The 25,386-nt window shown below is 32.6% G+C and overlaps 5 protein-coding genes across 14 annotated transcripts; 2 read left to right on the top strand and 3 right to left on the bottom strand.

Moving 5' to 3' along the window:
• Window positions 1-86: 86 nt before the first annotated feature.
• Window positions 87-9,864, bottom strand: LOC130672095 (probable serine/threonine-protein kinase MARK-C). Of its 4 annotated transcripts, none has more exons than XM_057476385.1 (9): window positions 9,673-9,864; window positions 8,025-8,307; window positions 7,452-7,919; window positions 7,239-7,362; window positions 6,270-6,478; window positions 6,039-6,190; window positions 4,745-5,286; window positions 4,168-4,628; window positions 87-3,522 (listed from the first exon to the last, which is right to left on the bottom strand). In XM_057476385.1, the coding sequence occupies exons 2-9, from the start codon at window positions 8,148-8,150 to the stop codon at window positions 3,400-3,402; spliced, it is 2,205 nt and encodes a 734-aa protein (XP_057332368.1). In that variant the 5' UTR covers window positions 8,151-8,307; window positions 9,673-9,864; the 3' UTR covers window positions 87-3,399. The 4 variants fall into 4 exon arrangements, with proteins under 4 accessions (XP_057332368.1, XP_057332369.1, XP_057332371.1 ...); XM_057476386.1 differs by having other exon boundaries at window positions 9,679-9,863; XM_057476388.1 differs by lacking the exon at window positions 9,673-9,864 and adding an exon at window positions 9,250-9,383.
• Window positions 9,865-9,995: 131 nt separating this feature from the next.
• On the top strand, window positions 9,996-14,012 carry LOC130672111 (riboflavin kinase). 7 transcript variants are annotated; one of them, XM_057476412.1, is made up of 6 exons: window positions 10,678-10,956; window positions 11,025-11,224; window positions 12,441-12,700; window positions 13,475-13,623; window positions 13,693-13,795; window positions 13,868-14,012. In XM_057476412.1, exons 3-6 carry the CDS (start codon window positions 12,610-12,612, stop codon window positions 13,972-13,974), a joined length of 450 nt encoding a protein of 149 aa, XP_057332395.1. In that variant the 5' UTR covers window positions 10,678-10,956; window positions 11,025-11,224; window positions 12,441-12,609; the 3' UTR covers window positions 13,975-14,012. The 7 variants fall into 7 exon arrangements, with proteins under 7 accessions (XP_057332392.1, XP_057332395.1, XP_057332393.1 ...); XM_057476411.1 differs by lacking the exons at window positions 10,678-10,956; window positions 11,025-11,224 and adding exons at window positions 11,412-11,533; window positions 11,891-11,991; XM_057476407.1 differs by lacking the exons at window positions 10,678-10,956; window positions 11,025-11,224 and adding exons at window positions 11,497-11,652; window positions 11,891-11,991.
• An 80-nt stretch (window positions 14,013-14,092) lies between these two features.
• On the bottom strand, window positions 14,093-16,589 carry LOC130672098 (H/ACA ribonucleoprotein complex non-core subunit NAF1). Its single transcript, XM_057476391.1, has 4 exons — window positions 15,839-16,589; window positions 15,227-15,329; window positions 14,872-15,140; window positions 14,093-14,769 (listed from the first exon to the last, which is right to left on the bottom strand). The coding sequence occupies exons 1-4, from the start codon at window positions 16,501-16,503 to the stop codon at window positions 14,172-14,174; spliced, it is 1,635 nt and encodes a 544-aa protein (XP_057332374.1). The 5' UTR covers window positions 16,504-16,589; the 3' UTR covers window positions 14,093-14,171.
• LOC130672102 (uncharacterized) lies at window positions 16,514-19,303 on the top strand. Its single transcript, XM_057476396.1, has 2 exons — window positions 16,514-18,004; window positions 19,107-19,303. The coding sequence occupies exons 1-2, from the start codon at window positions 16,930-16,932 to the stop codon at window positions 19,124-19,126; spliced, it is 1,095 nt and encodes a 364-aa protein (XP_057332379.1). The 5' UTR covers window positions 16,514-16,929; the 3' UTR covers window positions 19,127-19,303.
• Window positions 19,304-19,380: 77 nt separating this feature from the next.
• Window positions 19,381-23,538, bottom strand: LOC130672091 (putative ATP-dependent RNA helicase DHX57). Its single transcript, XM_057476369.1, has 4 exons — window positions 23,328-23,538; window positions 20,267-23,255; window positions 19,592-20,206; window positions 19,381-19,524 (listed from the first exon to the last, which is right to left on the bottom strand). Exons 1-4 carry the CDS (start codon window positions 23,393-23,395, stop codon window positions 19,381-19,383), a joined length of 3,816 nt encoding a protein of 1,271 aa, XP_057332352.1. The 5' UTR covers window positions 23,396-23,538.
• Window positions 23,539-25,386: the final 1,848 nt, after the last annotated feature.

A 25,386-nucleotide genomic window follows, 5' to 3' on the forward strand; every position in this document is an offset into this window, starting at 1 on the left:
ATATATCTATATAAATATATATAGTCATTTTTACCCAGTCTCCAGTCCTATTGTAATACAAAATCGTTTGAAAATTTTTATCGATTTGAAATAATTTAATTTTTAAGGGGATTCCCAGACAGTGCCCCGCTTTTGTAAAATATTTAATGACTCATAACCGTAGTAGTTTTATTAATTAATTAAAAAAAAATTACTTGCAGTGGTTATTAATTAGGAGCACAGCAAAATTTGGTAAATAGATTTTTGTCACAAAATTTTAAAATTCTAATTGTGGTATTGATGACAACTGTAATTTTTTTTTAATTAATTACGGTAATTCTTAGAAAATACCCCCCACTTTTTTTAAAATATTAAATGATCTTGAACTGTCATAACCGTATTAAAATTTTATTAATTAACTAAACATAAGTTAAAGCATTAATTTAAAAAAGACAACGTAATTACAATTTCGCCGACAGAATTTCAAAAAAATTATTTACAATTGACATCAATTAGGAGTCAAACGAAATTTGATAAAAAATTTTAACGGCTACTACACTAAAAGTTACATTTCTTATTATAAAATTAATAATAATAATTAAAATTTTTTTTCAAACTACACTGACCCCAAGATTTTACTAAAATTTAATCACCAAATTTCATTTGACTCCTAATTGATAACTGAGAGTAATTTTTTAAAAAATCTATACCTCGGCAAAATTGTCAGTCTTTTTCCAATTAATGATTTAATTTCTTCAAAATTAATCAACAAAATTTGAATACTGTTGTGACAGTTCGATCACTGCATATTTAAAAAAAGTAGGGGGTATTTTTGAAAATGACCTCAAAATAAACTCGTTAATAAAATATATAAAAGGGCTGGATCCTGATAGGGGACTGGCAGTCGGGTACTTTATATATATTCATATATATATAAGATTCTACGTGCACTTTACGTACATTAGATCATTTAATATCAAGTTAATCAATCCACTGGCTAATTTTTTTGTAATCGCTATACAATTATCATAATTATTATTACAGCAATAATTTGTTTAACTCTGATATGGCGACAGGAACTCTTTGTCCATAGTACAATGATATTAACAATAATCCTAAAAAATATTTGATGTTATTGACTACATTAGACCTTGTATTGCGTATGGATATATCACATTCTCATACATTTATTTTATTAATTCATTCTTTCATTAACAATTTTATTTGGCGAGTATTTTATTTTGCTGATGGACGAACAACGAGGATTACATTCACGCCTAATCTACGGCTAATTATAAGTATTTTTAATTTATATATTTACTTGAAGATCAACTATAAGTTTGTTTTTTAATTTTTTCCAGAGTAGTTCGATGTTAATTATCTCAAGCATTCATTCAGTTGTAAAAAAAGTTTATTGTTATTTTAAATTAAATAAATTCTGTTTCTGTTTCTGTATTTATTTCTGAGCGACGTTTGATTGTTATAGTTTTGTATAAAGATCGTGAGTTTAATTAAACAAATATTTTAAATCGTTGTCGGTTGTGCGCAACTTATATTGCTTTTAATTGTAATTACTTTTTTTTATATATATATATGATTTAAAAGCTCGTAAATATTTCCCACAAAAAGTAACTCGTCAAATCTCAATGCGTTTTATTATTTATATTTTTAATTATTGAGCTTTCTTTGTGTGAGACTTAAATCGGCCGACAATTTATTATATATAATTATTAATTATTGACTAATTACCATTATGGTAAGCACTCAGTTTATCAACGTGTAAAGATAAATATATTTATACAATTAAAATAATAAAATTAATTACAATTGATAAATAAGTTAATAAATAATTAATATTTTACTTAACACGTCGAAATATTGAGCTTACAAATGTGTATAAATAATGATAAAGACTCGAGTAAAATACTCGATTGGCAGTACGATAAGATATATATGTATATATATAATTTATATAATTTATCTAACAAACGAATAACATCTTAAGGTAAAAATTAACTGTCAAAATGACAGTTAAATTTTTAATCATTTACAAAAAAGATGATCGTTACAAGTACTAATTACATTGATATTTACCAATTAATTAATATAATATTATAATTATAATTAAATGATCAGTCTATAGTAATTTAATTTACTAAATTACATGCGATGATTTTAATTCCTCAGTCGATTTTTTTTTCTTTTTTTATCTTTTATTATGATAAGACAGGGGATGATATTTATAGCAATCGAACATCGTTTTATTATTATTATTATTGTTTATAAATAAATTTTCCTACTCGTACTCTTGGATAAAGACAAGATATTAATAATCGAGTGAAACGAACTAAATAATCTTGACATTTTACGCTGTAAAAAAATTTCGGAGTGAATGCGGAGCGGATGAGTTTATTTATTTTATTTCCTAGGAACAAAATTAGCTCCGAAGGGGTTTATTTTAATAATAAAACTCCGGTTCGGAGTAAATTTCACTCCTAAAGGGAATTTTTACTCCGAATTGGAGTTAATGTCGAGCGGATGACTATTTATTTAATTTCCTTAGAGTGAAATTTACTCCGAAGGGGAGTTTATTTTAATATTAAAACTCTGGTTCGGAGTAAATTTCACTCCTAAAGGGAATTTTTACTCCGAATCGGAGTTAATGCCGAGCGGATGACTATTTATTTAATTCCCGAGAGTGAAATTTACTCCGAAGGGGGGTTTATTTTAATAATAAAACTGGTTCGGAGTAAATTTCACTCCTAAAGGGAATTTTTACTCCGAATCGGAGTTAATGCCGAGCGGATGACTGTTTATTTCATTCCTGAGAGTGAAATTTACTCCGAAGGGGAATTTATTTTAATATTAAAACTCTGGTTCGGAGTAAATTTCACTCCTAAAGGGAATTTTTACTCCGAATCGGAGTTAATGTCGAGCGGATGACTATTTATTTAATTTCCTTAGAGTGAAATTTACTTTGAAGAGGAGTTTATTTTAATATTAAAACTCTGGTTCGGAGTAAATTTCACTCGTAAAAGAAGTTTATTTTAAAATTTAAACCCTGAATTGGAGTGAATGCGGAATAGATGACTATTTATTTACTCCCTTAAAGTAAAATTTACTCCGAACCAGAGTTTATTTTAATTTTAAAACTCCAAATCGGAATACGAATTTAAATAAAATCCAGTTCCCTCCAAAATCACTCCTGCAAAAACAAACTCCCCATTTACTCCGTACGCGGAGTAATTTTTTATTAAACTCCAGAACTCCAAGCGAGTTCAGGTTTAAATAAAATCCCGATTTTTTACAGCGTATTCAATAAAATGGATGGTTTATTTGTAATTACGTCAGTGTTGAAATTTTTTCTTGCCTCAATGTAATCAGAGACGGTTCTGTAATTCTAATATCGTATTCTATAATTTACTCCATCGGGTCGCCGGTATTTTCGAATATCGTCGCATGTGGGTTGGCTCCAACCGGCCAGAGGAAACCTGCTCCGATGCTTCCTGGAGGTAGATATGAAGCACCTCCACTTAAACCAACCTAGTGGAAATTTAAACAACATTCTTGTCTTTCTTTAAAGAATATTTATTACTCGGCATGTGCTACACAGCCAGTGTCAGCTAATACATGCAGTATTGAGCGTAGTGCAAAAATATTATATTTTCTGAGCCCTTAAATAATAATTACAAAATAATAAGGCAGTAAGGCAGTTTAAAAAAAAACGTATAAATAATTTATTATAATTAATTAAATAAATAAATATTAAATTAAATTTACAGGTACAAATTTAAATTAACGACTAACTTAGTGTATTACAACAACAAAAACAAAACTCAGTATGTGTTGAATTAAACGTGAAATGTGTAAACATAAATTATAGTAGAACTTAATTTAATCCCTGAGATACTTAACCAGTAACTCAAATTATAAATATCTAGTGTTTGTGTGACTAATTAACAGTCAGGCTCATTGCATTCTCTTACATTTTAAATAATTAATGTATTTTTTTTATTCGATTTGATTTGATTAAATATTTCCATAAATAGATATGGGAAAAAACGAAAACAAAACATATGTATGTGTATGTATAAATATATAATATATATTTAAGTTAATAAGCTACCGAAAGCTCAGTTCGATGATTGAACAAAGGCAACAAAACTGTTATTTTTATCAAGGAGTTACCTGTTGACTCCAAAGCATTGTACGTTCAGCCAATTGGCAGTCAGTTGCGAGTCTCGATGGCAAACTTTTCCATCGTTCTTCTTCACGCTCGCGTTCGCGTTCAAATTCATCAGTGTCATTGTCGTCCTGAGCTTGTGACAGCGGTGGCAATATTTGTTTACGTTGCGCCAATTTGTAGCTGTCCTGTCTGGGTACATGATCGCCAGCGATATTGCGCCTTGACAATGAGGATGACGAGGCTGAAGACACTGCGCTGTCACCGACATTAGACAGTGGGGTAGGACTGACACCACCACGGTGCCTGTGATACATATTTCTTTTCTGCTGCAGCATTCTCTGCTGCACCATCAACTGGAGATGCATACTAGAGTCCGCGCGTATTTTAAACGGTTGCTGGCTTGGTGACGTCGAGCTTGGACGCAGATGAACCAGATCTAAATGTCCACGTGCTTTTCCTGAATCTAATTGTCCCATTGTCATCGTTTAATTAGTTATTAATTTAATTATCAGTCGACGGTAAATATAATTAGCGAGAATTTTTTTTTTTAATTAATTATCTAGTGCATGCGTTCAATACCTTGAATGCTGCGTTGTTTGGTAGGTCGTTCGGCAGAATTATTTTGCTGCCCAAAGAGTAGTCTAGGTCCGCCATCAGATGCTCGCCTTCCTTGTCCTGTTCTTGACAACCTGGCGGCAATTGGTGACGGACTTTTGGGCGGCGGTGGGGTACACGACGGTAGACTGCTTGTAAATCCGGTAATTGTCAGGTCAGACGGGCAGCCGGAATCGAAACTTGACTCGAACAGATCCGAAGATGAGCTGCCGCCACATCCAGGGCCGAAGATAGTAGTGCGGCACGGAGGGTCGATGGGATCAAGGATGTTATCAAAGTGGTGATGCTGATAATCACTTAGCCGGCGGTTAACTATCTGGCTGTCAATTCGCTGGCTTATGTCTTGATCTAATCCCAGTCTGTGCTCCTGAAGTTTTATTTGTGCGTCACGGAGCTCATCCCCACTTGGACCCTCTTCGAGATCGCCCTCGGCGCTGCAACATCCTTCGTCGGTTGATGAGCTCGTCGAGCTGAACCTTTTCCCACTTCTCCCGTCATCTCTTGCTCTGTAATAAATTACAAAAAATCTATTACATTGACTCCCCTGTGTTTTACTTTATTTTTAAATCCCAAACCCCGTAAAAATCGCTAGTCATTAGTAGTTTTTTTTTAAGGCAGCAGCAGCTTCACCAGTCTACGGAAAAAAGTGTATCCAAAAAGCATTGACCGTAGCAGTTCTAATAGGCAGGAGTTGTTAAAGCGTTGGATAAAAAAGATTAGTAAATATTACGATTATTTTTTTTAAATTTCGTTACAGTACAGGAAACGGAAGAGTTAAACGTTTTAAATACTCAGCAAACCCACAAGCTTTTTAAGTTTACTGTTTAAAAATTTTGTTTTTCAACAGTAGAAAAATAAAGATCACAAAAGAAAACAAAGGGAAGCAGGTTAAAACGATAAATTACCAAAAAACTGATAATGGAACGGCATTTGATCTTCCAATCCGACCTAATCCAATAAAATGTTGGACGATCCGCGTCGTCTTGTGAGAGAAATCAATAATCATCGGCCATTAGGCTATCGCTGTAAATAAAAATTATAATATTGTTATGGTGAAATAAATGATGCTAATTTATAAGTCGAGTGACGATTTTGCGGACTCCGGTAGGCCGGATTGGAAGTTCCGCAAGTGATGATGACAATGGATTTTTTTATTTAACTTTAATGGTTGCTGCAGACGATAAATAATATATGAATGCCGTCAGAATGAGTATTATAGATTATTATTGGGCAATTATTATTTAACGTAAATGTTTACCTTGACTTAAACTTGTCGTCTCTAGCCCGTGACGCGGTCCACGCGCTGCTGCTGTTATTTGTTGTGATGTTGTCTCTTTGGTGTTGCTTCAGTCTTTCAAGCAGCAAAAAATATATTGCAGCGGAATGATCGTAGCTGTTATTTTTCAATGACTGTAATTTTAAAAAATAATTATTATTTCCTGATTAATGAGTATTATAATAATTATTTTTTATTTAATTAGCAACTCACGTCTTTGATACGAGGAATCTCTACTCCTAAACTTTGCATGACTCTTAATATTTGTTCGTTGGGCTCTTGCAGAGCTGATGGTATCGTCGTAATTATTGGACAAACGGAATCGGCGGTACCAATAAGCCAACGATGCCTTTTTATTTGTGGAATTGTGTATCGTTTTGTTGGCTCTAATACTAACATCTTACGTATTAAGTTTTCGCAATCTATTAAATATAATATTATAAATTAATTTCATACTTGGAGCTTGAAAACCTTAAGAGGGACCACTAGTGTGAAATTTTGAAAAAATCATTTTTTTTTGCATATTTCGAGTCTATAGATTCAAAAATGATAAACTAAAATTTAAAGTGCAAATCTCAAATAGTTTTTTTGAGTTACAGTCATCTGAAGAGCAGCCACTCACCGGTTCTCAAAAGTACATTTTTCAAAACTGCTGCAGTTATAATTCGAAGACAAATCATCCGATCGATTTGACTCTTATTGCAGCTTCTTTTATATGTTTCTCCATACCATGAACCTCCAGTTTTCCAATCGAATAGAAAATGTAATTTTGCCAGGTCAAAAATCATCAAATTTTCGCGCGAAATTTGTTACTTTTTTTTAAAAACTCCGCCATTTTGTTAAATTTAAATTTTTCTTTTCGATCGAGGGTCATGGTACAGACAAAACCTTCTAGTTTAATAAACTTTTTGGTTTTTTTTATTTCACGCACTCCGAAGGTCGCTGTCACTGCAGCAGTGGGGAGACTTTTTTAAAGCCTTGGGAGATTGCGAATAACTCGCTGGATTTTCAATTATTTGGTTCAAAAATTTAAACATATATTTCTTATATATCCACAAATATATCCTCAAAATATTAAAACATTCTATGCAGTAGTTTTCTTTAAAAAAATTCCCAAAAATGATCTTTTTTTCAGGCGGTCACACTAGCGGTCCCCCTTAATAATAATTACTAAATATTTACCATTGCTCATAAAATATGGAATTCTAAATCTACCACTCAGAACACGGTCACGCAGCGACTGAAGAGTAGATCCGTCAAAAGGTAACGCCCCGCATACCAAAACGTACAAGACAACTCCTAAGCTCTGTTGTAATAACAAATAGATAAATTAAAAAAAAAGATTAAACATGAAGACGGGGGTAAAATGAACAGTTTACTGGATAATTTACTCACCCATACATCTATTTCAGGTCCGGCATAATGTTTGCCCCGAAAAACTTCCGGTGCAGCGTAAGGTGGACTGCCGCACCAAGTGCTCAATCTTTCCCCGGGTACAAATCGATTACTGAACCCAAAGTCTGCGATTTTAACGTTCATGTGATCATCGAGTAATAAATTTTCGGCCTTTAAATCACGATGAGCTACACCAGTATTGTGACAGTACTCGACGGCTGATAAAATTTGTGCAAATGTTGCACGTGCACGAGACTCGCCCATTCTACCATAACGTGCAATATAATCAAATATTTCACCTTTACTCGCGTACTCGCACACCATATAAATCATGTTCTTTGTTTCCATAACCTGGTATAATTTAACAATATGCGGGTGCTCAAGTTGTTTCATAATTTCAACTTCGCGGTAAACTTTTTCCAAGTTTGTCGAGTCCAATTTTGTTTTATCGATTATTTTAATGGCAACCTGATGATAAAAATAAATAGCACAGTGATAAAAAAAATGATAATGTCATAAATAACTTGAAATTAAATTATGGATATTTATAAATAATATTTTATTTTTATTTACCTCCGTTTTGGTAATACGATGCCGAGCTAATTTGACAACTGCAAAATTTCCTTTACCAATCGTACCCTCGATATCATAAAATCCCACGCGAATTTGTTTTTTACCCTGCGTACCAGCTGATTCCATTTTTGTTTCAGTATTATTATTATAATTATTATTATTAAATATTATTATTGTATTGAGAAACAATAGATGTCTTGTTCAATCCTCTCTATTTCAGTCTTTCGTTCCGCGTCGATTATTTATTTTGATCCTTTTTGTCGACGTTAAATTAACTCACCACCTGTAAAGTAAATTTATACTCCCATTTAGTATCAAAATAACATAAATTATAAATTCACGTGACAGCAATTATCAAAAAATTTCAATAGACTTAAATATAAAGCTTAATCGTGTTATGATTTCTATAAATAATCTCGATATTACTGCAATTAGTAAATGAAATTATAAGAATTACATATAAATTTTAAACAAAATATTATTTGTCGATTTGGCTCCGGGTTTAAATTACACACGAGTAATTAAATACAATATTTATAAAGCAATCACTGCTCAGTCCTCCCTAATTTCATATTATTACGTCGACGACAGCTTCAATGAAGAGTTTGAAAGAGAATAATAAAAAAAATTTTAAAAAACTAACAAAGATATAAATCGTACCGCGTGCGTCATTGCTTACGCAGGTCGCAAACCTTTTTCTATACAAGATAACGAACAATTCTGCTGTAGGACGTCGACAGCAATAATTAGCGACAATAAATTACTTTTTAAAATAATTATTTGTCAACATGACTTTGACGTAAAATAAGTAAGTTAATTAACGTGCACTCGAGACCGAGGTAAAAAATGAATACTTGTTACACAATAGCAATTATCGAGCATAATTAAGTTGATGAGGTAAAAAAAAATTAAAAAAAAAGGGCGGCAAGCAATTAAATTTGAAATCTAAATAAAATAAAACTAAGAAAATTAATATTGCAATTAACAAGTCGCCATAGTGCCTCTAGGTGTCAATTACTTTCACGTATCGCCCGTAGTCCACCGGTCGATAGAAGGCGAAGGACCTGATGAATGCACACACAAACTACTACTACTTTCTTCGGCACCCTTACGTGTGTTCCTTAAAACTAAAGTCTCTCCCTCCTCCCCTACACTCTTATCTTGTTTTATTATCATTATTGTAGTTTTATTCATATATATACATATATATAAACCAGTAATATACCTGTCACAATAAAAAAAATAACCCTAGATCCCCAGAACCATCAACTAGACCGTCTAGACTTAACTGGCATTCAGACATCTAGACATTTTAACTACCAATAAAATAAAAAATATTCGCCGTCTGTTAAAATATTATCTGTAAATAATAATCTAAATTACAAAAACAATTTTTTATCACTAAAAAAACAGAGTTATCTTTAAAAGTCAAATTATAATTATCATTACAATTAATATCAACATCATATCAAACGTTATCAAACGCGCTGCCATTAGCTCAATTTTAAAAACTATTATCTCATTACTTTTAATCATCAACGACCTAATGACTTTATACTCATTGAGTACTAAGTAAATTAATATATAAATTCAAGTCAATGGAATTTTTTATAAATCATAACTCAATTAAATTTAAAATAAAACTTACCCATACCATTGACGTTTTTAAATTACCGGCCATTTAACTTCGGCACTTGGACTATTTTTAAAATAATTATTTTTTTATTTAACAAAAGTCTTTCTGTAACGACACCCCGTGAACTCGGCATATCATCACCACAGATACACCTCGCAAGCACGACGGTTCGATACCGACTAACAGACGGCCATGTTGCAACCCCCAAGTATTCCCCTTAGCGCAACTATACATATACATATAAATGACATATATATTATTAAAATATATAGTTATAACAAACCAACAATTTCTCTACTTGTCGTCATTGCACTCGACTCGTAAAATCCCTTCCTCTTTTTCTCTCTCTCCCACTCAGTATTTCTCTGTCACTCGAGTGGCATCACCAGGATGATGATCTGTCCGATCTCTTTTATTTACAAACCCGATTTCCATCACATCCACTAGCAACTAGTTACTATTTACTAGTGGCATGTCCATTCTTACTTATTCTATCAGTAATTTTTATTTTGCGGAGCTAAGAAATAAAAAATAAAAATTAATATACAGGGCAACAAACAAAAGTAACATGCAGAAAAATTTAAAAAAAATAAAAGAGAATAATTGATACCGTACAGCCAATAGAAGTGGGGTATAGAGTAGTTACAGGCGCACATACTATCTTTTACTGCAATTGACGTCAATGTTCTTCTCCCGTCTAATTTAATTGCCATACAAGTTGCAAATATACCCTTGACTTACTCGAGCAAATTGACCGTCAGGAAAGACCTCAAGGTAAATGGTTACATTTTTTTTTTTATTCTTTTACATCAAAGCTCTACTTTGCGTACGTACTATAGATACGCACAGGAAATTCATCTATAAGATAAATACGTCTGTAGATTACGTCGAAAACTTTTATCTCGAACAATTGACGCAAGTACTTTTTTTTATTACTCATATCTGTAGCATAATTAATTCAAATTCAAATTCTTGTCCCTTTGATTCAGGTTTTTTTACCCGAAGAAATTGGTTTTGACAAATTGGTGATAATCCGAGAAGTCAAGAAACTTGGGATCGTTATTACCTCGTGATTACCAAATATATATACTTGTTCTATATATATTGAGATATATAAACGTATTAAATTATTAAAACATTTATATTCCGAGTCTTATGATTCTTTTCTTTCTCTCTGATAGCCGGTGTATTTTCGGCCTCGAGCCAACTTTATGTTTTATAGCGAAGAACGTGCGTCATTATTAAAGAAATAGTCGAGGTCACTGAGATTCAAACTTATCGCGTTACACTTTGCCGGTATTTGATAAATTTTTATATTTATTTTATCTTAAATTATTTTTTATCTTTGACATTTACATCCATAGATCCGCAGATTACAGTCAGCAAACCAACGTGACTCATAAAAGTATAAATATAAATATAAATTGAGTTTTTAATTTTTAAAAAAATATCATCGTGAAAAATAAAATTCCTGAAATCTCTGAGGTTCGTCAGCTCTGGTGGGGGAGGGTTGCAGTAAAAATCATGACGATAAATCAAGCGAACCGATTGCCAGCTGACGTAGGTACGGTTCCAGGTTCAATACCTACAGGACCCAACAAATTATTCTGTGTAATTTCAAAAAGGGGGAGATGACGTATAATTTTGTTACGGTCCTGGTTGACGTCACTCTATGACGTCAATTCATCGCCTCCTTCATTCGTTATTTCGAGTATGTGTGCACGTGTGTGGGTATACTCCAATTCTAAATTTTATACACATACATAGATAAATATCTTACTAATACTGTTTTTTTTTTTTATTTATTATACATTACATGATGTTCATTCTCATTGGTGATGATTGCACTCATACTCGTATGTCTCACTTGGACGTAAGTACTCCTCTGTACTTTTCGGTGTCACTCCAGACTAAATTGAATACATAAATTTATTTACTACTACAATACTACACATATATATTTAAATACTCTATGATAATAAATATATGAAGGTATTTTATATTTATGATACAGAAATTACCCAACGTCTAATAATTTTTATTTCAAAAAACGATAAATTTAAAAAAAATATTTGAAAAAATTGCACCTGTAGTTTTTTAAATTTTCTACATGTGCATTTTTTTTTTTTTTTTTTTTTGTAGTTAATTTAAAAAAATCTGGAAAATGTAAATTGTCTGTTGTCAGGATCAGTATTTTGTACATAATTAATTTTGATATTTTAATTAATAGATCAATGGAATGAGGAAACAATTCAATCGTTGATGATAATTAAATAATTTATTATACTTTCGATTACGTGGATATCAAACGTTTGCTAGCAGGACCTTCAGGTCTCTATCTACTTATTATTACTAGACTATTCACGCGATCAAGAACCTTGAATCGCGACTACCAAGCCGCGATTATTATCATATTAAGTCTAAATAAAAAAAAAAAAAAGAAAAAAAATATTATAAAGAAATGCCAAAAGTCACGTTGCTGTCAACTTGCAATTATTTATTTAAAAAACTAACTTATGTCCTTATCTTTAGTTTTAATTACCTGATAATTATTTTTTTCCTTGTCATTGACATTATTTTAAATGTAAATTACGTAAAGAAAATGTGTCATTTTTTTTTAAACTAATGTATTTACTGGAAATTATTATCGTAATTTTTTTCCGTAAGTAATTAAAAATTATTTAGGGAAATAATTATCAAGTGGATGAGTAATGGGCAAGTTTTTAGTTTTAAATGAATTGCAATATGATTTTAATTACTTTTATTTATGTTTGTTTTAGAGAAATAAATACTTAGAACTATAGTAGGGAGATCAGCTGATAGACACGTGTCAAACTGTCGACAGATAGTGTCTTTTCCTTGGACTAAATACTAAATATCTTATTTATCTCATTATTAAAAGAGTTAAATTTAATATAAGTATTGTAAATCTGATTAGACGTCAGTAAAATGTCGGAGGATAATTTACTTCCGTATTATGCTGCTGGGAAAATTGTCAAAGGATTTGGAAGAGGTTCAAAAGCTCTTGGTATTCCTACAGGTAATTTATTTTTTTTGTATAGATAAATATTTAATATTAAGGGAGACCACTAGTGTGACCGCCTGAAAAAAAGATCATTTTTGGGAATTTTTTTAAAGAAAACTACTGCATAGAATGTTTTTATGTTTTGAGGATATATTTGTGGATATATAAGAAATATGTGATTAAATTTTTGGACCAAAGAATTGAAAATTCTGCGAGTTATTCGCAATCTCCCAAGGCTTTAAAAAAGTCTCCCCACTGCTGCAGTGACAGCGACCTTCGGAGTGCGTGAAATAAAAAAAACCAAAAAGTTTATTAAACTAGAAGGTTTTGTCTGTACCATGACCCTCGATCGAAAAGAAAAATTTAAATTTAACAAAATGACGGAGTTTTAAAAAAAAAGTATCAAATTTTCGCGCGAAAATTTGATGATTTTTGGCCTGGCAAAATTACATTTTCTATTCGATTGGAAAACTGGAGGTTCATGGTATGGAGAAACATATAAAAGAAGCTGCAATAAGAGTCAAATCGATCGGATGATTTGTCTTCGAATTATAACTGCAGCAATTTTGAAAAATGTACTTTTGAGAACCGATGAGCGGCTGCTCTTCAGATGACTGTGACTCAAAAAAACTATTTGAGATTTGCACTTTGAATTTTATTATATTATTTTTGAATCTATAGACTATCAAAATATGCAGAAAAAATGATTTTTTCAAAATTACACTCTAGTGGTCTCCCTTAAGTAAATATAAAAATAAAAAATAATAAAATTTGATATTTATAAATTAGCAAATTTTCCTGAAGAAGTAGTTGCTCAATTACCGGAAGGATTTAATACTGGAATTTATTACGGTTGGGCAGCACTTGAGGGTAAAATTTATAAAATGGTTATGAGTATAGGGTGGAATCCATTCTATCAGAATGAAAAAAAATCAATGGTAATTATAAATAACTACGTATTTTTCAAAGTAAATAAATATATCGAGTTACATAAAATATTATTACAGGAGGTTCATATCCTACATAAATTTTCAAATGACTTGCATGGAAAAGAGTTGAAAGTTGTTGTCACCGGTTTTGTACGACCGGAAGCTAATTTTGATTCCGTTGGTAAGCTACAGTACTAAATAATTTAGAGGATTTATCAACTTAATTAGTAATTAATTTAATTTAATTTTTTAGAAGCTCTAATAGCAGCGATAAACAATGACATAAAAATCGCAGATGAACGATTGGATGATCCAAAGATGATGGAATTTAAATCATCGTCATTTTTAACAAATTCCTGAAATTAATTACAATGTGACCTATAGATAATTGTAATTAATATTAATATTATTATATATACAGACACTAGAGGACCACAATTATATTTTATATGAAAGAAAGTATTTATAAAGATAAAAATATATAATATATATTTATATTTATCAAATTATCATTATTATAAGTACAAAATAAATGAGTACGTATTCCAAATTACAATCTACGTAGCTGGAGATGATGGATATTGAGGTGACGGTAAATAAGAAGGAGGTGGGGGTGGGGGTGGCATGTGCCAGGGTACGTTTGTAGGCGTGGGTGTAAAGGTCGAGTTTGCTTGCCACGGAAAACTAGGTCCGGGTGGCGTTAAATCGACATTCGGCTGATATGACGTCGCTGATGAATACTGGGATTGAGGTGGAAACCAATTTTGATACGAGTAATGATCCCAAGGATTACCACCGACATTACTTGGGTACGACGCCCACGTATTTTGTTGTGGCTGGGAGTAAAAATGAGCTGGAACTTGAGCTTGAGTTTGGGCTTGAGCTTGTTGCTGATGCCAATAATTATTTTGCGGTACTGGCCCCGTTTTTCTAACACTGCTCCAAGGATGCTGTGACTTCCACCCGTCATTTTTCTTCTGACGCTTTGACGACGGAGTACTTCTATTAGTATCATTACTTTTTTTATTATTATTATTACTACTACTACTATTATTCCGTTGTCTCTGTTTAAGAGAAGCGAAGTATGCTTTTTCTTGCTCGTCATCCGAAAACTCTGGATGCTCGTCTTCGCCTACGTCATCAGCGGCTTTTATTCTACAAATAAAAAAAAAGTTATTGTTGTGCAAGCTAAAAGATGCATCAGAATGAATGCATGTTATTGTCATTATTATTATAAATAGTATAAAGAAAACATACTTGAGAAGGTCAGTCATGAATACAAGAGTTGTATAAGGGGTATTGGGACAGTAATAAACTGTCATACCAACTTTAATATCACTCTCTTTTATATGCTCAGCATTATTAAATCTAACGCAGTAATGAGGCTCGGTCACTGGTCCAAATACGTCGAACACACGTCCCAAAGCACGCTTACCTTTGTCCACAAATAACATCGTGTCAAAATTAAGAGTCGGCTTGTTTGCTTTTGGGGTCACTACAACCATTTGCTCTACTATCCAACCGACCTACAATTATTTAATATTTATTTTAATTAATAATACTGCCAAGTTTAATTAGACTCTGACTATTAAATAGACTAATGAAATATTACTTGGCCCATAGGATCACACAGTACTTCTGGTACTGTTATCTGTATGTTTTCAATTGGCGGCAAGTCATCATATTCTCCTTTCTCGGGGTTACCGTTCTTCTTCCTGTAAAATAATTTGAATAATCAATTAATTTAATTATTTCTAATGAGAAATTTTAATCACTTGGTGATGACGGTAGAGGCAATCTTTAATAGTTGTCGTCCTAAGATCCAAGTGGGATAACGTGGAAGAAACCCTTTTTAGGGTAATGAGTTATGCTGCAACTCACCACTTATCTGCAGCCTGTAGACCAATACAGGGAATTGGTACCATGGGGGCCCCATTCCAAGCCCCATTTCGGCTAGAGTCTCTTTATTTTCTGGGATGGAAGGAATGGGGGACTGAGTGAGGTAGGACTCGTGGTGGCTGTGGTTAGATATCACACGCAATGGGGATTTTTTATTATACCCCCAGTAAATGTCCACTCGGTTTCGACCGAGAGTGTCGCTTAAAGCTTGGAAGATGGGGATTTCGCAACGCGTGTATGCCCAAAAGGGCGAGGAAACGGCTTCCGTGGAGGAGGTGGACTTAGGTCCCATTACATTAATTAATGAGAAATTTTTTTTAATTACCTGGTTTTGTTGGAATTTTGTTTTTTAGTGCTGTCACTGTCGTGGTCATCATCAGACTCCGAAGAAGAGCTGCTGCTGCTACTGCTACTGCTGCTGCTGCTATCACTGGAACTGGAGTCGTCTTCACTGTCAGAGTTATCTGAATCTTGGACCCTGTAATTTTTATTCTGAGAGTCTGATATTGTTATTTCTTCTCTGATGATAGTAATCTCTGGATCAGTCATTTTTTTGGCCACAGGTGGGTCTGGATCAGGGATCGTAACTTTTTCTGTGACAATAACTGGCTCTGAATAATCAGTAACTATTTTTTCAGTAATAACTAGTTCTGGGTTGAATATTGCGACTTGAAGACCAGTACTAGCTGGGTCTGTATCTGAATTTGTCACTTGTTCATTACCAGTAGCTAAATTTACATCAGGAGTAATTTTTTCAATAACACTAACAGGTTCTGGTTCAGAAACTATCATTTGATCATCAACGACTGTCGGATTTGGCTGTTCCTTGCTATCAGCACTTTGACAACTGTTTTGATCATCACTATCACAGTCATCATCATAACTTGCCGCAATTACGCTCAATGAATTAGTCGTTCCCGCACTTTGTACATCAGATTTAAAATTTTCACTTGCAGCAACAGCCTCGAGTTGTTTCTTAGTCTCGCTCATGATGTTGAACTCAATTATTATTAATAAATCTTTAGGAAAATAGTCACCGAGTAACCACGTGCTTGTTGTTTTATAAACACATGGAAATTTTATATGAAAATATAACCTAGAATTTATTAAGTTTCAAATTGTATTTGCCGCCAATTTCGCTAGATGGCGCTTGCTTGCTTGGAAATTTTTGAAAAAGTATGGAGGGTAGAGGTAAAATAATATAGAAGGTATTGTCATTAAATATTATTTGAAAATAACCGATTTCAGACAGAATCGATCTTGAATTGGACATTCATTTTTGAGCTTCTCTCATAGGGGTGCCTCCGGAATATAATAAACGTGGTTGTTGTAATTTGTAATTAAAAACACGTGCTTTCTATACTCCACAGCCTCTGCAGTTATCATCAGTCATTTGTGTTGTTGCTTATAAAAAAAATGCCTATTAAAAAAATAGAAAATAATGTTTATAAAACGTACGAAACTTGGACAATAGAAAATTTAAACACTACAATGGCAAACTCCTCAAAGACTCCTGTAACTCATGAATTTTTATCAGAGTTTGAAGGTAATGTTACCAAGTGGCATGTCGAGTTATATCATTATAATACCGAAGAAATAGATTATCAAGAAATAGATGATCAAGAAATAGATGGTCAAGAAATAGATGATCAAGAAATAGTAATAATGTTACATCCGGTTCATATGATAGAATTTAAAAAACATATTACTTGCAACTATTACCTGGTCGATGCCGATGGAAATCTTGTTTTCATTACACGAAAAAATCAAAGATTTGATGAGTCTTTTTTCTGTGATGCTGGTAGAGATATTTTTGCCGAATATGGTTGTTTATCAATTAAAAGGACAGATAAATTGGTTCCAAATGATACGATGACATTGCGCATTGAACTAATAACTTATTTGGATGATAATCCTACATTTCCTTATGAGAGGGCAGGATATCTTATCGATATAGAAAACTTACCGCAAAATTTTTTGGAGTTGTATGAGAGCTGCAAAGATAACGGTGATATTGTCATACAGGTGCAAGATACTCAATTTAAAGTCCATAGAACTGTTTTAGAAACACGATGTCCTGTGTTGTATGAAGATGTTGCTCGTCATCAACGAACGCCTGAAAGTAAAGGTACTGAGTTGAATATTACGGGCATCGATCCAGAAATATTTAAAAGACTAGTAGAATTTCTCTACACTGGTGAGATCAATGACTTGGATGATCATTCGGAGTATTTGCTTGAGGCTGCTGATAGATATAAATTGAAAAGATTGAAACAATTGTGCGAAAAATCACTCATTGACAACTATCTCACTGCTGATAATTATGAAGAGCTTGAAAATTTAGCTGTTCGTTGTCACGCTACTCAACTGGACATAAACGTTGAAGATTTCAAATTCAAATTATTAACGCGGTCAGAAGAATTTGTCCGATCTGACAATGTAACCGTAATTACAGTAATACTACCGAATATTTCTCGGAAGTCAAGAAATGGTATGTTTAATAGGGTGTTTAAGAAAAAAAAAATTTTTTTTTGGTATTCAAAAATTGAGAGTATACCTGAAAATCAAAATTTTGGTGCCAATCCGAGCTCTTAATAATAATATTAAGGTTTGCCTCAATCCATTTTGCTATTTTCCTTTTAAATAACATAGGAAAAAATTTTTTTTTTTTTAGAATTTTCTAGCTTATAAGCCAAGCCAATCAACGGATTTTTATGCGCAATAAAACTTTGTGTAGGAAATTGAACGCTCTACAAAAAAAGTCTCTTATCATTTTTTGATAAATCCCACTGTTCAAAAGTTATTTAAGCTTCAAGTCAAATTTATAATAAATTTTGAGATCTTTTCACTTTTTGGCGAAACTATCAGTCTTATTACAAAATGTCATAGTAACTTTTTTGTAGGTAATTTTAATCCTTACAAATTATTACGAATAATATTTTTCGAAATTCCGCATTGTTTTAAATTTATTTTCATTTCAATGTCAAGCTCTTAAAATTAATCAGAAATCTATTTTTTTAAGAGCTTGACATTGAAATGGAAATAACTTGAAAACAACGCAGAATTTCGAAAAACTTTATTCGTAATAATTTGTAAGGAATAAAATTACCTACAAAAAAGTTCCTATAATATTTTTTCATAAGACTGATAGATTGGCCAGGAAAGTAAAAAAATCTCAAAATTTACTATAAAATTGACTTGAAGCTTCAATAACTTTTGAACCGTGGGATTTATCGAAAAATGATAAGAGACTTTTTTTGTAGAGCGTTTAATTTCCTACAAAAAAACTTGTTGTGCATCAAAATCCGTTGATTGGCTTATGAGCTGGAAAATTCCAAAAATAAAAAATTTTTTTTCCCGTGTTATTTAAATGGAAAATATAAAAATGGATTGAGGCAAATTTTTATTTTTAGTTATACTTTCAATTTTTGGATACCATTAAAAAAAAAAAAAAATGTTTTTTTTTTTTCCTGAAACACCATAATGTTTATACTTTCTTAATTATTTCAAAATTCCAAATTTGTGTTTTACTCAATTTTGTGTTTTACTCAATCTAAATATTGTATTTCAAATATTTATTTTTATTTTTTCAGTTCAGAGCAGCCTGCAGTAACTTATATGTGCCCAGAAGTGATACCTGATCTCCATTATATAATTATAAACTGATATTCCTGTATGTATGTATGTATGTATGTATGAATAAAAAATTGTATCAATAAAAATTTTTTTATTCGTAATTTAATTACCGGAAACATTTAACTAAAATATGTTTTTTAACTTTCGATTTGATAAAAATTTGGCCACAAAAAATGGCATCACTTAATCGACATTAATAAATATTTCAAACAAATTAATAAACTAAATAATCTAATCTTTTGTTAAAATTGTTATTATCGTATCGATAATTCTTCGGCCATTCTGATGATGAAGTAGATTGAGCAGAGGATCCTGCATTTTTTGCTCTAATAATTTAACTAATTCGATCCTCATATGCTGCAATAATTGCGCGACCTGATAAAAAATAAATTTAATTAATTAAAATAATATTAATTTTTAAAAAATATATAACGAAACTGACCTTGTGAGATTCGACTGCAAATAAAATCCAGCCATCAGCGAGTGATAAAATAAATTCGCCATTATGTTGTTCAATACTGATACCATATCCAGAAAAAAGTACGAGCGGTAGCATAGACACGACAGATATTTCTTTAATAAAAACTTTGCTGGTTTTTATCTTTTCTTGATAAACTAAATAAGGACTAGGAAAATGTCCCACTGAAAAATTAACAGACGACGGATGAATATGAACGAACCCATCGTCTTTGGTTTGAAATTTAAGTTCTTCGGGTTTAGGCTGAGTTGGAATAGCTCCCGCTGATCGCAATTGAAATGATTTTTCAGGAGTGAAAATTTTAACAGTATTAGGATACAGAGCCGCGCAAAGTAAACCCTGGAGAAGTTTTAAATTTTCGTTATTTCCGTTCAATTCACTCCCGGACATCTCGATAACTTTATCTACTCCTGGCTGCCTTTTTTTTATATCAATCGGCGCGAATCCAATGGACACCAGTAGCTCTAATAGCTGATGTTTAACATCTGCAAGAGTTTGCAATGTTCTTACTGATAGAAAATTTTCATAAGCAAATGCTTGACCGGCATGATAACCACGTGAACTTATATCCAGCCATTTCTAAAAAACAAATAATATTTTTAGGTATCGATTATAAACAATAATTCATTTAATAATTACTTTGTAAGCCTTTAGAATAGTCAGCTGATCAGAGTAGGCAGTGGTAAATTCTTTTTTTTTAGCATCAACACTCTGTCTCTTGTCAAAGGGTGTCGTGAATGGACTCTTGTGCGACAGACAAGCGGCAATAGTTAGCGCCGAGTCGACGCAACAAAAAATAGCACCGTATAAAATTAATTTTCCTATTCTAACGTCGACAGGCAGCGCAGCTAAATGATGACCCAGAGGAGTTAAATTGCACTGAGAATCAAAAGCTCCGACGTCTTGGAGTCTCGTAATCGCGTCTCTGACACTCTGTTCAGCAGGAGGTTCTATAATTTTCTCCATTACGTTGAAAAGATTTACGTGTTTACCACCGTTCATTATTTGGATTCTGAGCAGCAGGGGCTCCAGTGGGATCCTCTGGATCTCGGGAATCGGCTGCCCGAGAAAACGATAAGCGAATCGGTTGGAAGTGTACAGATGAATACAAACACCTGACATCACTCTTCCAGCTCGTCCTTTTCGTTGCATTGCATTGGCCCGTGATACCCAGCAGGCTTCTAAGCTCGCCATGTTGGTATTGGAGTTGAATCTAGTCTCCTTCATCTTGCCTGTGTCCACCACAAAGACACAGTCGTCAATCGTGACTGAAGTCTCGGCGATATTTGTACTGAGTACTATTTTCCGTGCTCCGTTTTTGGGTTTATGGAATACCATCGCCTGCTCTTCACTGGTGAGCATCGAGTGCAGAGGAACTACGACAAAATTACCTGAACGTGGTGATAATATTTTATTGTCATTGATAACATCTTTTGTCGCTGATATCTCAGCAATTCCTGGTAGAAATACCAAAATAGATCCTTTGCGTGGGTAATCATGATCACCGTCAACAATCCACTCCAAGACCTTTTCTATCAAATCGTAATTTATTTTATCATGATCCATCACATACAAGTTTTTATAAACCTGGTTTGAGTAACCAGGATACCTGCCAACTAATTGACTGAGACGTAAATTTTCATCAGCGATTGAGTTCTGTGGTGGGTTACCAGCGAGCGCATCAACATCAGCAGTCTCAAGTTCCATTTCAAGATCTTCCCAACCACCGCGAATTTTTCGTGTGTACTTTGAATTTTCCTCAAGCACAAAGTCACACCGATCGAGCACATCCTCCAAAAATATTTGCTCCACCGGAAATGTTCGTCCAGGAATCTCCAGAATCGGTGTCCCGTTGAAGTAAGACGAGAAAGTCTCAGCTTTGAGAGTCGCGCTCATCAAAATAATCTTCAAATCAGGTCTCTTAGGAAGAATCTGTCTCAAGAGCATCAGCAGAAAGTCACTTTCAGCACTTCGCTCATGGACTTCATCAACAATAACATGAGTCACTGACTTCAGTGTAGGATCACTGGACATGCGCTGAAGTAAAATACCCGTAGTGCAAAATGTCAAGCGCGTCCAGCTAGATATCTTACTTTCCAATCTAATTTGGTAACCCACCGTGTTACCAATTTTCTCATCACGTTCAAAGGCAACTCTCTCAGCAACTCCAATGGCACTTATCCTCCTCGGCTGAGTGCAAATAATTTCCGCATGACTTTTGCTGTCACGTCTGTTGACGATCCAGTCATCCAGCATAAACTGCGGTACCTGAGTACTCTTACCACAACCTGTCTCACCAGAAATAATCGTCACCTGATTATTATCAACTGTTTCAATGACATCAGTCATCATATTCCAAGCCGGTAGCTTCTGACGACTCTCAATAATTTTTCTAAACCTTTGATTCTTATTTTTGTCCATAAATCTCTTACAAATTGTATTGTCCTGCTCAACAACTTCTTCCTCCGACAATTTACTCTTGCTCTGTTTACTGACCGTTCCTTTCTGATGATGGGTCGACAGTCCCGTCTCGTCGTCCGGGACTTCAGTAAATAGCGAGTCATACATATCAATAAAATTCGGATTGTTGTTATTTAAATACTCCATCATCTCGTCTTCATTCTCTAGCAAAGATATCAAAGTAAATAAACACGACTCTCCAGTACACTGTTCCTTCGCTTCTTCGTACAATCTCTTAACAATCATCAGGTACTTGACGTTCGGATAAGCCATTGATGGATCACTCTTATATAAATACATATAAGGCGGTTCGTATGGATACTTATTGCCTTCTGGAAAGCGAATTTCCAAAATAAATTCCGAATCTTCTTTTACAGCCGTTTGAATTTTTTTTTGCTCCGGCTGCTGATGTAAGAATTTACATCTATCAGCAAATCTACATTTCCCACTAACAAATAATCTACAAACGTCATTTCTCTTACTATTATTACTATTATTATTTTTTCTATCATTTTTTTTAGCTGCCTTATCATCAGAATCATCAGATTTTTTTTTCAGCAAATAATCCAACTTTAATTTAACCAACCAAAGACGATTTTTTATTTTCTCTACAAACATTTCACTGTAAATAGATTCCAGTGCCTGCTTTTCATCGTCACGCTTCTCCAGAATGTCATTCAAATCCTCTTCACTGTAACCATCAGCATCACCAGCATTCGCTGGCTTAACCTGGTAGTATTTTTCAAAAAGAATTTCCAGGGCTCGACCAAAGTCTCCGTCAGCGTGAGTCAGAGCTTCGAGGCAGTGGTTGGGATGGAAGCTGTAGCTCTCCAGCTTTGACGAAGCGAATCGTTGAGTAAGAGCCGCATTTCCTTTGGGAGTTGGGTTCTTGGATGAGTAATCAACGACACCGCGTATCACTAGGTCACCTCTCTCCATCCAGTACTGCCCGTCCAATTTGCTTTTTTTATTGTCCTCAAAATTGGAGACATCATTGAGTTTAAATGATGGCCCATAGACATGCTTCAATGTGTTGAACAGCTGTCTCTCAGATTCCTCGGATATTCTAAGGGTTTGAAGCTCGACCTTCAGACGTCCACGTTTTGGATTCGTCGGTACATTTATACTTTTTGACGTTGACGTTGCTGATGACGTTTTTTTTGATACCCTAAAATATTTTAAATATTTTTATTTATAACCTGCAGTTATTTTGAGGTTATTAGTTTTTTTTTAAACTTACTCGTTTGATGTTTTATTTCTTGGTTCCAGGACTATGTCCTCCATTAATTGTGCACTTAACTCGTCCATTATTAACTAATTATTATAATATTTTATTTACACAATTTAAATTATTAATATACATGAATAAATAATAATTTCTACGTTCCTTTACAAATCCATGATCTACTAAACTAAAAATGACTGATGAAAAAAAAAAAAATAAAAGTAGTCATGCCAATGTCACCCCTACTACTAAATAATAATAATTATTGTTTTTTAAAAATTATTATTGTTAATAACAAAAAATAATTCAAGTGACAGAAATTTATTTAAAAAAAAAAAAATTAAATGTCAAAAAAAAAATTACTGCATACGAAAGTCTTTGAATTCTTGGTGTGCATTTTTAAAAATTTTTTTTACTAATATGTTATTTTTTGGAAATTAAAAAATTATCTGACGTCTGCTGAATTTTAAATGACAAAAAAAATTTTTAAATTAAATAGGATTCAAATAAATAAACATTAAAATTTTTTTATATTTGCAATATTTTAAATAATTAGCTACACAATATGTGCGACAATAATATTTAAAGTCATGGTATATACATTTTTTTATTAATATTATGAATAATTTTTATTATTTTTTTTTTTTTCCCTCGCCCTGGTGAAAATTTTTCGGACTTTTGTCCGAAAAAGTCTTTAGAACTCTGAAAAAGTCTTTAGAACTCTAGAACTGAGTTTTTCAGACAGAAGTCCGAAAAATTTTCACCAGGGCGCAGAATTGCCATAACGGTATATGTCTACGGTATTTGCCTAGTATTTTTTGGGTATAAGCATTATTACGGTATACCCACGGTATAAATGTGGTATATTTGTGAAATTTTATTACCGTATTAATACCGCAAATATATTGTGTTGATACCAAATTTATATAGGGACTATACCGTATTTATACTGTGGTTATACCGTATTTACGCTCTCGCTATACTGTATTTATACGATGATTATGCTCCATTTATATGATTTTTATGCTGTACTTAAACGTCGGTTGTACCGTATTTATACGGTTGCTATACCTCATTTGAACAGTGGTTACACGGTATTCATACAATGTTCGCACCGTATTTATACGATGTTTATGCCGCATAAATATGGTGGTTATGCCACTTTTATACGGTGATTATGCCGTCTTACTCTTAGAAGCTGAAAAATACTTTTCATATCTTTCAGTTTCATTAACAAGCAATCTTCAGATTCTATAACAGATACAATATGTTTTACTACTACTTGCATTCTTAAATGACTCATCTCTTCACTATGTTCTGCTTTCAATTGTTCAATAAAAAAATACAGTTCATTTTCAGTTTAAAAAAAAAATTTCGTTCGTATTAAAAAATAAAAACTCTTGAAACTAGTAAAAATTTTTCAATTTAAACATAAAAATATGTTGACTTGATGAAAAAAAATTTTGATTCAAGATCAAAATTTCAAGATAATTATTTACTTGGCGCAAGAAAATTTTGGTTTTCCGAATCGTTGAAACAAAATTTCTTGAATCAGGAATTTTTTTCATGATTCGAGTTAACTATTTTTTCTATGTAGTAATAATTCGCAAGAACATTAGTTAATTTTGAAATATAATGAGAATCAATATTAATAACTAGAATTATTTTATGATTAAAAATTATAAAACATCTTCAATTTAAACATGTCTAAACACTGCAGTGTTTATGTAGTTTGGGTATTTTGACATAAAAGTTTTTTTTAGCTCGTAAAATTCTTTATTTGTACGTTATGAAAACCTACACGCGTCTTTTAAATTTAAGTTTCTCTACACAGAAAATACAGTTAACTTGAACCTAGAAAAATATTCTTGATTTTCTATGACAGAAAAAAATTATTAATTTCTATCGATTTACTATGAATTTTCTATCGATTTTCAATGACAGAAAAAAAATTATTAATTTCTATCAATTTACTAAGAATTTTCTATCGATTTTCTATGACAGAAAAAAAATTTTTAATTTCTATCAATTTACTATGAATTTTCTATCGATTTTCTATGACAGAAAAAAAATT

The sequence above is a fragment of the Microplitis mediator genome, chromosome 7 (assembly GCF_029852145.1).
Source record: "Microplitis mediator isolate UGA2020A chromosome 7, iyMicMedi2.1, whole genome shotgun sequence".
NCBI lineage: Eukaryota > Metazoa > Arthropoda > Insecta > Hymenoptera > Braconidae > Microplitis > Microplitis mediator.

What these genes read in the sequence shown, in the direction of transcription:
- LOC130672102 (XM_057476396.1), top strand. Translation starts at nt 16,930, where the DNA reads ATGCCTATTAAAAAAATAGAAAATAATGTTTATAAAACGTACGAAACT. An exon ending in TTCTCGGAAGTCAAGAAATG is followed by an intron (nt 18,005 to 19,106) that starts GTATGTTTAATA and finishes TTATTTTTTCAG; the next exon opens with TTCAGAGCAGCCTGCAGTAA.
- LOC130672091 (XM_057476369.1), bottom strand. Translation starts at nt 23,395, where the DNA reads ATGGACGAGTTAAGTGCACAATTAATGGAGGACATAGTCCTGGAACCA. An exon ending in AGAAATAAAACATCAAACGA is followed by an intron (nt 23,256 to 23,327) that starts GTAAGTTTAAAA and finishes AAAATATTTTAG; the next exon opens with GGTATCAAAAAAAACGTCAT. An exon ending in TTGCAGTCGAATCTCACAAG is followed by an intron (nt 19,525 to 19,591) that starts GTCAGTTTCGTT and finishes ATTTTTTATCAG; the next exon opens with GTCGCGCAATTATTGCAGCA.
- LOC130672095 (XM_057476385.1), bottom strand. Translation starts at nt 8,150, where the DNA reads ATGGAATCAGCTGGTACGCAGGGTAAAAAACAAATTCGCGTGGGATTT. An exon ending in CAAACAACGCAGCATTCAAG is followed by an intron (nt 4,629 to 4,744) that starts GTATTGAACGCA and finishes TGGGACAATTAG; the next exon opens with ATTCAGGAAAAGCACGTGGA. An exon ending in CAATGCTTTGGAGTCAACAG is followed by an intron (nt 3,523 to 4,167) that starts GTAACTCCTTGA and finishes AATTTCCACTAG; the next exon opens with GTTGGTTTAAGTGGAGGTGC.
- LOC130672111 (XM_057476409.1), top strand. Translation starts at nt 12,610, where the DNA reads ATGTCGGAGGATAATTTACTTCCGTATTATGCTGCTGGGAAAATTGTC. An exon ending in AGAATGAAAAAAAATCAATG is followed by an intron (nt 13,624 to 13,692) that starts GTAATTATAAAT and finishes ATATTATTACAG; the next exon opens with GAGGTTCATATCCTACATAA. An exon ending in AGCTAATTTTGATTCCGTTG is followed by an intron (nt 13,796 to 13,867) that starts GTAAGCTACAGT and finishes TTAATTTTTTAG; the next exon opens with AAGCTCTAATAGCAGCGATA.
- LOC130672098 (XM_057476391.1), bottom strand. Translation starts at nt 16,503, where the DNA reads ATGAGCGAGACTAAGAAACAACTCGAGGCTGTTGCTGCAAGTGAAAAT. An exon ending in TGTGTGATCCTATGGGCCAA is followed by an intron (nt 15,141 to 15,226) that starts GTAATATTTCAT and finishes AAATAATTGTAG; the next exon opens with GTCGGTTGGATAGTAGAGCA. An exon ending in TTCATGACTGACCTTCTCAA is followed by an intron (nt 14,770 to 14,871) that starts GTATGTTTTCTT and finishes TTTTATTTGTAG; the next exon opens with AATAAAAGCCGCTGATGACG.